The sequence below is a fragment of the Heptranchias perlo genome, chromosome 11 (genome assembly GCF_035084215.1).
Source record: "Heptranchias perlo isolate sHepPer1 chromosome 11, sHepPer1.hap1, whole genome shotgun sequence".
Taxonomy (NCBI): Eukaryota; Metazoa; Chordata; class Chondrichthyes; order Hexanchiformes; family Hexanchidae; genus Heptranchias; species Heptranchias perlo.
In genome coordinates this window covers 51,939,342-51,956,281 of record NC_090335.1, presented here as the reverse complement: position 1 = coordinate 51,956,281, position 16,940 = coordinate 51,939,342, and the positions used below count along the sequence as shown (strand labels likewise).

Sequence of the window (16,940 nt, the reverse complement as noted above, 5' to 3'; positions counted from 1 at the left end):
ATTCTGTTTCTATGTTAATATTGCTTATGTCCCTTTTTTCTATTTCCATTATGTTGTCTCTAATTTGTACAGTTTACCCCCCACCACCACCACCATTCTTCCTTCCCTATCCTTTCTAAATACTTTATATCCTGCAATATTTAACTGCCAGTCCTGTTCCTTATGTAGCCATGCTTCAGTTATCCCTACTACATCTGGCTCCCCACTATGAATTATTGCCTCCAGTTCTCCAGTTTTGTTTGGGATGTTGTGCACATTGCTGTACAGGCAATTTAATTTGTTTTTAATAATTGTTCTCCTCGCTTTATTTATAACAGGCATATTGTACTTTGATCTATAACTGTATTTGTTCCCTGACTGTTTGTTACCCTTATTCCTTACCTTGGTCTAACCTTTACGCACATCTCCTATTTCTTTTATCTTCAGACTTATGTTATTTTCACCAGATCCCTCCCCCCGTCTTACTAATTTAGAGTCCTATCGACAGCCCTATTTATCCGTTCCGCTAGGACACTGGTCCCATTCCAGTCCAGGTGGAGCCTGTCCCAGCAGTACAACTCCTCCTGTCCCAGTGTCCCATGAAATTGAACCCCTCTTTCCCACACCAGTCTTTCAGCCACGCATTCACCTTCCTGATCTGTTTACCCCTATGCCAATTAGCACGTGGCTCGGGTAATAATCCTGAGATTACCACCCACGACGTCTTGTTTTTTAATTTGGCCCCTAACTCCTGATATTCCCTCAGCAGGACCTCCTCCCTTTTCTTCCCTATGGATCACGATAACTGGATCTTCCCCCTCCCTTTACAAATTCCTCTCCGGTTGCTCCGAGATATCCTTTTACTCTTTGCACCAGGTGAGCAACAAACCTTCCTGGACTCTCGGTCGCCACTGTAGAGGATGCTATCAATCCCCCGAATTATCGAATCCCCTATGACTACAAACTTTCTATTCTGCTCCTCCCCTCCTTGGACTGCCTCCTGCTCCAAGGTGCCATGGTTAGCATTCTGGCAGTCCACCCCGCATCCTTACATCCTTATCCTCACAGTTAGCAAGAACATTGTGCCCGTTGGATAGGACCAATGTCTGCGGGACCTACTTCGCTACCGCCTCTTGGTTCCCCTTACCCTACTGAGTGACAGTCACACTCTCCCCTTCCTGCACCTGTGCTTTCCTCTGAGGTGTGACTGTACTCTGGAGAAAACTATCCAAAAATTCCTCCTCCTCCCATATGTGTCAGTGTCTCTAAGTTACACTCCAGCTCAAGGCCTCTGAGCCAGAGTGCCTCAAGAGAGAGATATTTCCTGCAGATGCAGCAATCCGGAACAGTCTCACAGTCCACAAACTCCCACATACTACAGTCCCGACACATAGCCTGCACTGCCATTTCTAGTATCTATTTATTAGTAGCAATTTGATTCTAGATATAAAAGAACAAAAGCAAGGAAGTTATGCTAAACCTGTATAAAACACTGGTGAGGCCCCAGCTGGAGTATTGTGTTCAATTTTGGGCACCACACTTTAGGAAGGATGTGAAGGCCTTAAGAGAGGGAACAGAGGAGATTTACTAGAATGGTATCAGGGATGAAAGACTTCAGTTACTGGAGGGACTAGAGAAACTGAGGTTGTTCTCCTTAGAGCAGAAAAGGTTAAGGGGAGATTTGATAGAGGTGTTCAAAATCATGAAGGGTTTTGATAGAGTAAATAAGGAGAAACTGTTTCCAGTGGCAGAAGGGTCAGTAACAGATTTAAGGTAATTGGCAAAAGAATCAGAGGTGACATGAGGAAAAACATTTTTACCCAGCGAGTTGTTATGACCTGGAATGCACTGTCTGAAATGGTGGTAGAAGCAGATTCAATAATAACTTTCGAAAGGGAATTGGATAAATACTTGAAGTGGAAAAATTTGCAGGGCTATGGGAAAGGAGCAGGGGGAGAGGGACTAACTGGATATCTCTTTCAAAGAGCTGATACAGGCACAATGGGCCAAATGGCCTCCTTCTTCTGCACTGTATCATTCTATGATTCTAAGTTATGAACTTTTAACTGTCTGCACAGTTGTAACTAAAATTAGAAACCTTTAATTATTTTCATTGTTCCAGGTAACGTTACCCTGTGCTGCTATGTACTCAGTGACCTCTCAGCTAAATCAACTGTAGTAAAAGCCATGTTGCCCTTTATGACCATGCCCAGGTGGATATTTAATTTGAGCAATAAATATAGATTCCATTATGTCAAGGTTATCTCGGTACTGTGATGGAAGTTTGCCAGCATAGTCCCTTCCAAATGCAGTATTAGAAGCTCTTTATTGTCTTAATGGTTTTGAACGATCTTGAAACATGCACTCGACTTAGTATTGCCCTGTGATCCATAATCATGGTTGGGCCAGTTTTGTGTCTGCCATTGTTAAGGTTGGGCCAGTTTTGTGCTGTAGACCCAAACCCACCAAGGATTTGATTGAGATTCCTCCAGACTCTCTTCACTTGAGAATCCCCTAGCTGACTGAGAGAAAGTAGCTTTCATTTGCTATTCATATTTGTAAAGGTAGGGGGAAGGAACATTAATAATTCTTGTGCATCAGTTTTTTGTATGAGTGCCACTGGCTGTTTTTCACACTTCCTACATTACAGCTCCTACCACGTTGTAAGAGTGATAAAGCATTGCCATTCCCATGTGATGGTGCAGCAATATCACTTCCGGCTAAACAGTTAGAGCTGGAAATAATTACTGCAAAATTTCTGCCCAGGAGAAAACGGAAGTTCGCCCTCCTGATCCAGTGATCTCTGCTAGATGGTGTACATGTGTGGATATTGAGCAAAGACAGGATTGGGCGCCTCTGTGATGCTCCCCATGGTATAATAGCTTGCAGACATTCGCTGTCCGGACTTAACATGATGAATGGCAAATTGAGTGAAGTACCACGTGGGAACCAGACCTCAGCAAGTCACCTCCTTCAAACCAGAAGAAAGATTCGGGGAGGGAGAATTTTTTCCCAATATTGCCTATTTACAAATTTTAAAATCTTAAGTGTCTTTATTTTATTTATAGCTGCCAGTCCTTTCAGTTGAATTCTTTAACTCTGGCTCACTCCATGCATTTGCTGCTGCCACATAATGGGTTGAATTACACCCAGACTTTTTAATTCCGTTAATCAAAGAAATGAGGGATTTACAGTGACGAGCCATGCTCAGTTTTTCATTATTGTTGGCACACTCCACCTGAGGAGTAAGCACTATTGCAAACGTCAGATCTATCCATCAAAAAATACAATGAATACTCAGACAGCACTCTACCAAGTGCTACAGACCATGTGCCTCTGGGGACATTTTTACAATTGAGTTTCAAATGTTTTTAATTTATGGGACAAAAGGCATCTTGGGCAGGCAGGAAAACAATAATAGGTTGTAAGGTGTCTCCCCTGATCCTATTGTAGTTGCCCAGTGGAAACTGCAAATTGGAAACCTTTTATTGTGTATGTAGCTGTACTACTTGTTAATCTTGTTTCTTTCTGTCCCTCCTCAGCTTAGAGCTGTTGTATCTAGGTGGGAATGCAATCATATCAATCCCTCCGGAACTTGCTAACCTGCCGTACCTCAGCTATTTGGGACTATGTGACAACCGAATCCAGGGTCTCCCACCACAGCTTGCACAGTAAGTAACGAAGAGTCTCCTTAAAAATAAAAGCATCACTGCTTTACCTGGCAGGATATGTGCTAATTTGCGGGTTTCATTTAATAATGACTTAACTATTCTTTCTTCAGTTTACTGCCCTTGAAAAGTTATTTTCCCTTTACCCCTTCAACCCACTAATCGCACTGTTGTTTCTGTATCTTTCAGGCTGAACTCACTACGATCACTCAGCCTCCACAATAACTTACTTACATACCTTCCTCGAGAAATCCTCAACTTGGTCCATCTGCAGGAACTCAGTCTTCGTGGCAACCCTCTTGTTGTGCGATTTGTAAAAGACCTAATCTATGGCCCACCATCATTACTTGAACTGGCTGGCCGGATCGTGAAATCCCATAACTTTAACTATTCATTGGAAGACATGCCTGGGAACTTGGTCAGCTACCTAGATTCAGCCAGCAAGTGCCCAAATCCCAAGTGTGCAGGTAAGAAAGTGGTAATTTATGTTTTTGTTTAATTTATTCCCCCCCCCTCCCCCACTCACAATTTGCTCCATGCACCTCCTGAACATGCTGATTATTGTAGTTTCACAGATGCCAGCTGGCCTCCGGCTATTCGTTATGCGTATGCCTCGATATGAGTGTTGGCAAACTTATTTGAACACTGGTTGCTGCCTTCACCTGATGTCCACAAAGTGTACCCTCCAGGAGCAGGAACCATGGATGATTGTTGCATCCCTTTCCTTGTTGTCAGCTAACTCAGCATAGTTCAGGGGTCAAACCTGGAACCTTACTGGCCTGTATGGTCCAATATCTCACCAGGTGATGCATTTATCCATTGAGCAATTGGGGAAACTTTACTTAAAAAAAAATTGGGGTCATTTTCCACTTCTGCCTTCCCCAACCCACAATTATCAGTCCATTAAAATAAATGGGTGAAAAATCACAGGTTGAAGTTGAAAATCAAAGCCATTTTTCCCATCTGCTTTCCTGCTTACATCCACGCCCCACCAATGCACCACAGTCATCCAGTAGGAAGCATGTGAGAAATCTATATCAACACACTTTTAATTCTGAAAGTTTCCACTCCCATTTGGAAAATGATTCTTGTGTCTTTGCCTCCACAGATGGCTTGGGCTAGGATTATGAACACATTGTTGGGGTTGAAGTCGGGACAGAATTTTATTTAAAATCTTTCAGTATTTATTTATGTGTTTGCTTGTTGGGATAAGAATGACCCTCATACAAATGGAATATTTTTCCCACCCTTATGTCCAAGGTACTCTTAAGTATGTCCTTCCTTTGGTAAGGAGACCAAAACTGTATACAGGTGTGGTCTCACCAGAGCCCTATTTAACTGCAGCAAGACCTCCTTACTCTTATACTCCAACCCCGTTGCAATAAAAGCTAACATACCATTTGCCTTCCTAATTGCTTGCTGTACCTGCATGTTAACTTTCTGTGATTCATGTACAAGGACACCCAAATCCCTCTGAATACCAACATTTCTTAGTCTCTCACCTTTTAAAAAAATATTCTGCTTTTCTATTCTTCCAACTAAAGTGGATAATTCCACATTTCCCCACATTATACTCCATCTGCCACCTTCTCACCCACTCACTTAACCTGCCTATATCCCTTCGCAGTCTCTTCACGTCCTCTTCACAACTTACTTTCCCACCTAGCTTTGAATCGTCAGCAAACATGGATACATTACACTCGGTCACCTCGTCAAAGTCATCGAGACATATTGTAAATAGCTGAGGCCCAAGCATTGATCCCTGTGGCACCCCACTAGATACAACATGTCAATCCGAAAATGACCCGTTTATTCCTACTCTCTGTTTTCTGTCAGTTAACCAATCCTCAACCCACGCTAATATATTACCCCCAATCCCACGAGCCCTAATCTTGTGTGGCACCTTGTCGAATGTCTTTTGAAAATCCAAATATACTATACCCACACGTTCCCCCTTATCTATCCCGCTAGTTACACCCTCAAAAAATTCTAATAGTTTTATCAAACACAATTTCTCTTTCATAAAACCGTGTTGACTCTGCCTAATCATATTATGATTTTCTAAGTGCCTGTTACTATGTCCTTAATAATCGATTCTAGCATTTTCCCTACTACTGATGTCAGACTAATTGGCCTATAGTTCCCTGTTTTCTCTCTCCCTCCTTGAACAGCAGTGTTACATTTGCTACCTTCCAATCCATGGGGACCGTTCTAGAATCTAGGGATTCTGGAAGATCAAAACCATTGCATCCACTATCTCTGTAACCACCTCTTTTAAAACCCTAGGATGTAGGCAATCAGGTCCAGGAGATTTGTTGGCTTTTAGTCCCATTAGTTTCTCCAATACTTTCTCTTTACAAATCTTAATTACTTTAAGTTACTTACTATCATTAGACCCTTGATTCCCCAATATTTCTGGTATGTTTTTTGTGTCTTCTTCTGTGAAGACAGAATTTCTCTTATAATTTCTCTTATGATATGAAGGACACCTCATAAAAGCTATAAGCGTCACCTGTCATTTGTTGTCAATGAACATGAGAAAGACTAAAGTGCCCTTTGCTCTTTCTCAGCACAGTCCCGAAGGACTGTGTCCAGGCTGAAGTTGGCATCCACAAGAACCCCTAGGTCCTGATATGAATCAACAGTTGAGACATATGCCCCTTGTGTCTTCCAATCAAGATGTGGAGATGCCGGTGATGGACTGGGGTTAACAATTGTAAACAATTTTACAACACCAAGTTATAGTCCAATGATTTTATTTTTAATCCCACAAGCCCCCGAAAGCTTGTGGGATTAAAAATAAAATCGTTGGACCATAACTTGGTGTTGTAAAATTGTTTACAATTCTTCCAATCAATACCTTTTAATATCCCGTCTTGAGGTTCCCAAACCTATATTTCTGCACTTGGGGGCACACAGCACCATATTCCGCTAATTAGCTGTCTGAGGGGTGATAGGACAGTGTTCGGTCCCAATGTCTACCAAGTGTAACTAATGTCTCGCACTCTCCAGCAGACGAGTTACACTTACAGCCAAATGACTGTTAGTTTATTGTAAGATAATGCATTGTTTAAACCACAGGTACTTTTCTTCGTTGATCTTTCACCTTACTTGCTTTTTTTTAATGTCTACTGCACCTTAATGAAGAAGGTAAGACTTGCGTAATGAGTCTCCAGTCAGTCAGTTATGGGTCAGTAGTCTCAGTAGCCTTGGAGAAGGTCACAACTTAGATGTTTTAGCCATCACTGGCTGAAGAAGAAAGTGAGATATCAGTGAAGGAGTGGCAGAAATAAAAATTGTTTGACTTCAATTATACACTTTTTTTTTATTTCTCCCCCCCTCCCACCCCAGGAGTTTACTTCGACTCTTGTTTTCGTCATATCAAGTTTGTCGACTTCTGTGGCAAGTACCGCCTCCCTCTCATGCACTACCTGTGCTCTCCACAATGCTTCTCTCCCTGTAGCTCAAATTCACAGAGCGACTGTGACTCTGAAGATGAATTCAACATTCCACAGCACCGGATGCAGAAAGTTCTCCTTGGTTAAATGCCCGTTTATGGAGGTTAACAAATCCACTGTGAAGACTTGGATCACTGTAGTCCTGGAACACATGAATCCATCTAATGTAACGTGCCAGAGTCTTGATGACTCCAATCATTACTGCTCTTGCACTAATGTTCAGACCTTCACATCAGATTTGTAGTATATTAGATTGTACAGTGTTCATAATCTTTGAAGTATTATCATGGACTCCTAAATATTTGTACTAAAGCACTATATTTTTATGCCAGTAACTTTGAAATGTTCTGGTATTTCTTAATATTGGATGTGCAAATAGCTATTTTGAATAACCATACTTTTAACATATTATATGAAGCATTGCTTTAATATGTGATAATTACCAAACTTGCAATCTCCCATTTGAAATGTTAATATTTGCATTTGGTGAGACCAGTTTTCCCTTTAAGGGGATCTTGGTTGCAAAATTAGAATATGCCAAGTAGAAAGGTAGTTTTCGATTATTGACAGGCTGGATTAAATAGTGGGGTCTTGTTCGCTGCTGGAATTGTTACACAGTGCTGATTGTGTGAATTCTAGTTGAGAACCACTAGCAGTAGACTTCAGTAGCAGCTTATAGGTGAGGAGAGGCCCTTGTTTGTTTGGAGTGGAGGGCCCCTTTTTAATCCCACTTTGCCAGCTACGTTCCTATTCAAAGGCTGTGACGCTGAACATAGCTAATCAAAATAAAGGATAGAAACCATGTTAAAATTGAAATGAGGGGGAAAGTGATAAAAAAAAGTAATAACATACAGCAAAAATATTGAAGTAAACAATGTAGCTACAAATTGCTTAGGAAGTATTGGAGAGTAGTCAGTGTTCAGATTTAAGCTTCTGTTCACAAGATTTATTATTCATTCATTCATACTCAGACTGGGCATGAAAGGATTTAGGTTGTTTTTTGCGGTTTAGTTAAGTTATGCAGGGATGTTTTGCAGATTCATATAATTACATTGATGCTTTTGTCACGTCTGACAGACATCTGAATCATACATCTATTGAGGTGGGAGACAAACTCCCCATCATTTGAATAGCACTAGAAGAAAAGAGCATCCCTTCCTATGAAGCAGTATTTCTTGTGGAACTTCTGGTATATTACAAAAGTTTATTTTGGAGCTTTTTTTATAGTTTTTAAAAAATAAATTTTCCTTTTATTTCATCCATTGCTGTTAAAATGAATAGTGGTCTGCCACCCAATCTCAAGCTGGGCTGGTGTTTCATTTTGTTATGCTGGCATTTAGCTGTTTATAGGAATCAACAGAAACTGGGTGATGGAATTCCAAACTACATCAACAAGATATGAAACAGGATATAAATGAGATGAAAACTAGTTTCATTCTAATGGAAAGCTAATTTATTGAACAACAATGGATACTTATACAACTCTACTAGTTGGAGAGAAATTTTAAGGGGGTGAAACCTCCCCTAAATGCTGAAGGTGCAGGGTGTAGCCAAATTTGTTGGCGATTCAGAGGCTGCTTTGTGTTGACACAAACTCATTTATTCTGTTTGGTTCAAAATACCCACCAATAAACAAAATAACTAACTATATATGTATATTAATAATGTGGATATTCTCATTTTTGAGCAGAGTTGGACTTATGAGACACAAACACTAGGTTTAGTTTTCCGCTATTCATCGTCAATCGGCAAAATACAGCCCCATTACATTATTTTTTTTATTCGTTCATGGGATGTGGGCATCGTTGGCAACGCCAGCATTTATTGCCCATCCCTAATTGCCCTTGAGAAGGTGGTGATGAGCTGCCTTCTTGAACCGCTGCAATCCATGTTATTAAACAGGAACCCATTTGTCTGCAAACTCTTTCAGGTGTTTGAATCCAGGGCCGATGGTTTTTGTGGTGTTCATTGCAGGCCTGAAGAAAAATCATGAATGATACTTTGAAGTGTTCTGCATAAATTTTTAAAACTATAAAGAAGTAATTCCGTGATCCACTCTCTCGGGAAGCGCAGGTTAGAGATAGGGCTACGACAATGAGCGTGTATCCCCACAGAGTGCAGGATCGTGGAATTAACCCTTGAACATTCTGTTATCTTGGTGATCAGATTATTTAAGGATTAAATATCTGTGATGTTGAATTAAGTTCTCCTCCTCCATTGAGAACACAGGCCTGTGGCTTACTAATGTCAGCAGCATTTGGGAGGTCGCTGGTGCCTTTTTTTCCCACTGGGATGGTACGGTTGCCTTGATAAACACCAAGGTTGACTATTTCTGTCCCCAGTCATGGTCGGATTATTACAACATTGTCATTGGTGTGTCACAGCATAGCATGCTCAGTTTTCACTGGCTTTAGAGGAAAATAAAGAATCCTGCTACATTTTTACACACCACTCTTATGAACAGGAGTAGGCTATTCAGCCCCTCGAACCTGTTCGGCCATTCAATTAGATCATGGCTGATCTGTATCTTAACTCCATCTACCCGTCTTGGTCCTGTAACCCTTAATACCCTTGCCTAACAAAAATCTCTCTCTCAATTTTGAAATTTTCAGTTGACCTAGCCTCAACAGCTTTTTGGAGGAGAGAGTTCCAGGTTTCCACTACCCTTTGTGTGAAGAAGTACTTCCTAACATCATCCCTGAACAGCCTAGCTCTGGCTCTAATTTTAAGGTTATGCCCCCTTGTTCTGGACTCCCCCAACAAAGGAAATAGTTTCTTTCTACATAAGAACATAAGAAATAGGAGCAGGAGTAGGCCAATCGGCCCCTCGAGCCTGCTCCGCCATTCAATAAGATCATGGCTGATCTGATCCTAACCTCAAATCTAAAGAACACAAGTAGTAGGAGCAGGACCCGGCCACTCAGCCCCTGGGCCCGCTCCGCCACCCACAGGGCCTTGACCGATCTGAACCCAGCTTCATGTCCAATTTCCTGCCCGCTCCCCGTAACCCCTAATTCCCTTTACTTCTAGGAAACTGTCGATTTCTGTTTTAAATTTATTTAATGATGTAGCTTCCACAGCTTCCTGGGGCAGCAAATTCCACAGACCTACTACCCTCTGAGTGAAGAAGTTTCTCCTCATCTCAGTTTTGAAAGAGCAGCCCCTTATTCTAAGATTATGCCCCCTAGTTCTAGTTTCACCCATCCTTGGGAACATCCTTACCGCATCTACCCTATGAAATCCTTTAATAATCTCAATTAGACCACCCATTAATCTTCTCTACTCAAGGGAATACAAGATTAGTCTATACAACCTGTTCTCATAACTTAACCCTTTTAGTCCCGGTATCATTCTGGTGAATCTGCACTTTCCAGCATCCACAGTATTTTGCTTTTGATTGTAAGAAGTGGTATTGCTTATTCTGTTAATTTTTTGTTAAGCTAGTGGATGAATGGAGTCAAATTACCTTTTTGTTTCTCTCGGCCAATATAAATTTGGGTCAAGATCAGACAATATTTGTCCTAGAAATAAAATGTCTACTGTGATTCCCGAATATCTGAAATAATTTATAACAAATGGCCTTGACCACACTAAGGGTTACTCTGATTGTGTTTTTATATATTATGCCATTGTCTAAAATTTGAGAGGTGTATGATATTCTGTGAATAAAGTATAACCACACATGAAACTAACTTACAACTGAGAGAAAATCCAGTTTCATTTAAATGTGGATTGTGTTTGAAGCACAGAGATTTTACATCATTGTTAAGCCCTCCCCAACTTGCTGGTTCCCTAATACATCTTTTGCTTCCCAGGATGCACCCTAATGAACCACACAACATTTCTAAAATGAAGTTGATTAAAAGCTTTCAAAATTCATACCTGTATGTATATTGTGTGTAATAGATGATATTTTGAGAGCTCTTGAGATCACATTGACAATGACATAGAATGTACAGCGCAGAAACAGGCCATACGGCCCAACAGGTCCATGCCAGTGTTAATGCTCCACACGATCTTCCTCCCTCCCTACTTCATCTAAACCCTATCAGCATAGAACAAAACGGAAATCAGCACTGTTTGTGTGAATAATCTGCTGCCTTGGGAAAATCATTTAAACAGAGCTGTTTGTGAAAGTTTAAAAAAAAAAATTTGCTTCAATTTACTCTCTCAATCATCAGCTGTAACAATAGAGATATGGCAGCTGATCTAAGAGATCAGAACAGCGTGAAGAAATCAAGCTCCTTCAAACACTGAAGACCGCACTACCTCTGCATCAGAATATACAGATTTTCCTTAACAATTTTACTCCACTCAGGCTCCCATTGTGCAGTAGCAGTAAATTATGTCAAATTAATCAATTTCTTTGATAATGATACTTGATTATTTGCCACCTAATGCTAAATAGATAATTTTCCACATTGATGGAAAAGAAAATCAGGCGAAATGTAAAACAGGCTGCTGATTCACTATCACCCATTTTCCACCTGGTGATAAAAGTTAAAATTATGCCCCTTATGTCTAGAATATTATACTATATATATGAAAAATATTTCCAACCCACTTTTTAAAATGTATTCTCGGGATATGGGCATCATTAGCAAGGCCAGCATTTATTGTCCATCCCTAGCTACCCTTGAGAAGATGATGATGAGCCACTTTCTTGAACCACTGCAGTCCGTGTGGTGAAAGTTCTCCCACAGTGCTGTTCCAGGGTTTTGACCCAGCGACGATGAAGGAAGAGCAATATATGTCCAAGTCGGGATGGTGTGTGACTTGGATGGGAATGTGCAGGTGGTGGCGTTCCCATGCACCTGCACCCCTTGTCCTTCTGATTGGTGGAGGTCACAGGTTTGGGAGGTGCCATCGAAGAAGCCTTGGCGAGTTGCAGTGCATCCTGTGGATGGTACACACTGCAGCCACGGTACGGATGGGGTACAGAGAATGGGGTACCGATCAAGCGGACTGCTTTGTCCTGGATGGTGTTCAGCTTCTTGAGTGTTGTTGCAGCTGCACTCATCCAAGCAAGTGGAGTCTGTTCCATCCCACTCCTTACTTGTGCCTTGTAGGTGGTGGAAAAGCTTTGGGGAGTCAGGAGGTGAGCCACTTACTGCAAAATACCCAGCCTCTAACCTGCTCTTGTAGCCACAGTATGTAGCTAGTCCAGTTTAGTTTCTGGTCAATGGTGATCCCCAGGATGTTGTCGGTGGGGGATTCAGCAATGATATTGCAATTGAATGTCATGGGGAGGTGCTAAGACTCTTGTTGGAGATGGTCATTGCCTGGCACTTGTTTGCTGCAAATGCTACTTGCCACTTATCAGCCCAAGCCTGGATGTTGTCCAAGTCTTGATACATAGGAACAGGTGTAGGCCATTCAGCCCCTCGTGCCTGCTCCACCATTTGATAAGATCATGGCTGATCTGTGATCTAACTTCATATACCTGCCTTTGGCCCATATCAGTTAATACCTTTGGTTGCCAAAAAGCTATCCATCTCACATTTAAATTTAGCAATTGAGCTAGTATCAATTGCCGTTTGCGGAAGAGAGTTCCAAACTTCTACCACCCTTTGTGTGTAGAAATGTTTTCTAATCTCACTCCTGAAAGGTCTGGCTCTAATTTTTAGACTGTGCCCCCTACTCCTAGAATCCCCAACCAGCAGAAATAGTTTCTCTCTATCCACCCGATCTGTTCCCCTTAATATCTTATAAACTTCGATCAGATCACCCCTTAATCTTCGAAACGCCAGAGAATACAACCCCAATTTGTGTAATCTCTCCTCATAACTTAACCCTTGAAGTCCGGGTATCATTCTAGTAAACCTACGCTGCACTTCCTCCAAGGCCAATATGTCCTTCCGAAGGTGGGGTGCCCAGAACTGCTCACCGTACTCCAGGTGCGGTCTAACCAGGGTTTTGTATAGCTGCAGCATAACCTCTGCCCCCTTGTACTCCAGTCCTCTAGATATAAAGGCCAGCATTCCATTAGCCTTCTTGATTATTTTCTGCAGCTGTTCATGACACTTCAATGATCTATGTACCTGAACCCCTAGGTCCCTTTGGACATCCACTGTTTTTAACTTTTTACCATTTAGAAAGTACCCTGTTCTATCCTTTTTTGGTCCAAAGTGGATGACCTCACATTTGCCTACATTGAATTCCATTTGCCACAGTTTTGCCCATTCACCTAATCTATCAATATCGCTTTGTAATTTTATGTTTTCATCTACACTGCTTACAATGCCACCAATCTTTGTGTCATCGGCAAACTTAGATATGAGACTTTCTATGCCTTCATCTAAGTTGTTAATAAATATTGTGAATAATTGAGGCCCCAAGACAGATCCCTGCAGGACTCCACTAGTCACATCCTGCCAATGTGAGTACCTACCCATTATCTCTACTCTCTGTCGCCTTTCGCTCAGCCAACTTCCTAACCAAGTCTGTACTTTTCCCTCGATTCCAAGGGCTTCTATCTTAGTTAACAGTCTCTTATGTGGGACCTCATCAAATGCCTTCTGGAAGTCCATATAAATAACATCCATTGACATTCCCCTGTCCACTACTTTAGTCACCTCTTCAAAAAATTCAGTCAGGTTTGTCAGGCACGACCTACCTTTCACATATCCATGCTGGCTCTTTCTGATTAACTGAAAATTCTCGAGGTGTTCAGTCACCCTATCCTTAATTATAGACTCCAACATTTTCCCCACAGCAGATGTTAGGCTAACTGGTCTATAATTTCCTGGTTTCCCTCTCTCTCCTTTCTTAAAAAGTGGAGTGACGTGCAATTTTCCAATCTAGAGAGACAGTTCCTGAATCTAGAGAACTTTGAAAGATTATAGTTAGGGCATCTGCAATGTGCTCACCCACTTCCTTTAAAACCCTGGGATGGAAACAATCTGGTCCTGGCGATTTGTCACTCTTTAGTGCTATTATTTTCTTCATTACTGTTGCTTTACTTATGTTAATTTTATCAAGTCCCTGTCCCCAATTTAATATTCGTTTTCTTGGGATTTCCGGCATGCTATCCTCTTTATTGTAAATAGCGACACAAAGTAATCGTTCAACATGTCCGCCATTTCCCCATTGTCAATGACAATATCCCCACTTTCAGTTTTTATGGGGCCAACACTGCTCCTGACCACCCTCTTTTTCCTAATATAACTATAAAAGTTCTTCGTATTGGTTTTGATATCCCTTGCAAGTTTCTTTTCATACTCTCTTTTTGTAGCTCTTACTATCTGTTTTGTGACCCTCTGTTGATCTTTGTATCTTTCCCATTCGCCAAGATCTGTGCCATTTTTTGCCTTTTTGTATGCCTTTTCCTTATGTCTTATACTGTCCCTTACCTCTTTAGTTGTCCATGGCTGTTTTTTTCGGCAAGTAGAGTTCTTGCCCCTCAGGGGTATAAACCGATTCTGTATCACGTTAAATGTTTCTTTAAACATTTCCCACTGATCATCAGTCGTTTTACCCATTAACAGATTTGCCCAGTTTACTGTGGACAGTCTCTGACTCATCCCATTGAAGTCGGCCTTACCCAAGTCTAGAATATTAGCAGCTGATTCACTTTTTTCCCTTTCAAACAGTACATTGAACTCGATCATGTTATGATCGCTATTGGATAGATGTTCGTGTACAGTTAAGCCGTTAACTAAATCTGGTTCATTACTCATTATTAAATCTAGTATGGCTTGCCCCCTTGTTGCCTCCAGGACATACTGCTGTAGAAAACTATCCCGGACACACTCAAGAAATTCACTACCTTTCTGACAGTCGCTAGTCTACTTTTCCCAATCTATGTGAAGGTTAAAGTCCCCCATTAAGACCACTATGCCTTTCTTACACGCTTGTCTAATCTCTGCATTTATACAATCTAGCACTTCAGAGCTGCTGCCAGGGGTCCTATACACAACTCCCACTATGGTCTTTGATCCTTTCCTATTTCTCAATTCAACCCATAAGGTCTCTGTTGGCTGCTTACCTCTCGTTATATCCTCCTTTATCATTGAAGTGATTTAGTCTCTAATCATTAAGGCTACTCCTCCCCCTCTTCCATTTTCCCTATCTCTCCTGTAGACTTTATAACCCGGTATATTTAGTTCCCAATCCTGACCATCCTGCAGCCATGTCTCAGTAATAGCTATCATGTCATACCCTCCAATTTGAATTTGTTCGTGTAGTTCATTTAATTTATTCCTTATACTCCGTGCATTTGTATATAGAACTCTTAGTTGGGCCACACACCCTAGCCTGACCTTCAGCTTTGATGCAGGGTTAATCGCCTTACGCCTTCTAGTTTTCACTTTATCTGTAGTGTCTAAAGTACACTTTCTTTCTGCTACTCTACGTTTTTCCCTTTCACTTGTTCTTGAACAACTGTTTGTACTATTTGTATTGTAAATTTCCCCTGGGTCTTCCCCTCTCTTGCTGCTCTCAACTTTACTCCCTTCTGACTCCCCGCTCAGGTTCCCATCCCCCTGCCACTCTAGTTTAAACCTTCCCCAACAGCACTGGCAAACACCCCCGCGAGGACATTGGTCCCGGTCCTGCTCGGGTGTAACCCGTCCTGCTTGTACAGGTCCCACCTTCCCCAGAACCGGTCCCAATGTCCCAGGAATCTAAATCCATGTGGGCACGGGCTGCTTCATGATCTGAGGAATTGCGAATGGAGCTGAACACTGCAATCATCAGTGAAAAGCCCCACTTCTGACCTTATGATGGAGGGAAAGTCATTGATGAAGCACCTGAAGATGGTAGGGGCGAGGACGTCGTCCTAAGGATTTCCTGTCGCGATGTCCTGGGGCTGTGATGGTTGGCCTTCAACAACCAAATCCATCTTCTTTTGTGTTAAGTATGACTCCAGCCACTGAAGAGATTTTCACCTGATCCCCATGGACTTCAGTTTTACTGGGGTTCCTTAGTGCTACACTCAGATGAATGCTGCCTTGATGTCAAGGGCAGTCACCGTCACCTCACCTCTGGAATTCAGCTCTTTTATCCATGTTTGGACCAAAGCTGTAATGAGGTCTGGAGCCAAGTGGTCCTGGCGGAACCCAAACTGCGCATCGGTGAGCAGGTTATTGGTAAGTGCCGCTTGATAGCAGTATTGGCAACTCCTTCCATCACTTTGCTGATGATTGAGAGTAGGCTGATAGGATGGTAATTGGCTGGGTTAGATTTGTCCTGCATTTTGTGGACAGGACGTTGCTGGGCAATTTTCCACATTGTCAGGTAGATGCCAGTGTTGTCGCTGTATTGGACAGCTTGGCTAGAGGTGCAGCTAGTTCTAGAGCACAGGTCTTCAACACAACAGACGGGACATTGTCAGGACCCGTAGCCTTTGCTGGGTCCAGTGCACTCAGGCGTTTCTTGATATCACGTGGAGTGAATCGAATTGGCTGAAGACTGGCACCTATGATGGTGGGGACCTCCGGAGGCCAAGAAGGATCATCCGCTCGGCATTTCTAGCTGAAGATGGTTGCAAACATTTATCTTTTGCACTAGCTTGGGGAGCTCCGCTATCATTCAGGATGGGGCTGTTCATGGAGCTGCCTCCTCCCATTAGTTGTTTAATTGTCCACCACCATTCGCAACTGGATGTGGCAGGACTGCAGAGTTTTGACCTGATCCATTTGTTGTGGAATCACTTAGCTTTGTCTGTAGCATGTTGCTTCTGCTGTTTAGCTTGCATGTAGTCCTGTGTTGCAGCTTCAACAGTTTGGCACCTCATTTTCAGGTACACCTGGTGCTGCTCCTGTCATGCTTTTCTAGATTCCTCATTGAATCAGGGTTGGTCATGTGGCTTGATGGTGGAGGAGTGAAGGATATT

At 42.0% G+C, this 16,940-nt stretch overlaps 1 protein-coding gene and 1 long non-coding RNA gene across 2 annotated transcripts in view; one reads left to right on the top strand and one right to left on the bottom strand.

Moving 5' to 3' along the window:
• Window positions 1-10,797, top strand: part of lrrc58b (leucine rich repeat containing 58b) — a 43,594-nt gene extending 32,797 nt beyond the window's left edge. Inside the window, exons 2-4 of the mRNA XM_067993020.1 lie at window positions 3,522-3,650; window positions 3,837-4,114; window positions 6,999-10,797. Coding sequence (XP_067849121.1) covers window positions 3,522-3,650; window positions 3,837-4,114; window positions 6,999-7,192 — 601 coding nt within the window. The 3' untranslated portion in view covers window positions 7,193-10,797. The remainder of the gene's footprint in view (window positions 1-3,521; window positions 3,651-3,836; window positions 4,115-6,998) is intronic.
• Window positions 8,536-16,940, bottom strand: part of LOC137327332 (uncharacterized) — a 30,479-nt gene continuing 22,074 nt past the window's right edge. Inside the window, exon 3 of the long non-coding RNA XR_010964427.1 lies at window positions 8,536-9,081. This is a non-coding gene — a long non-coding RNA (uncharacterized lncRNA). The remainder of the gene's footprint in view (window positions 9,082-16,940) is intronic.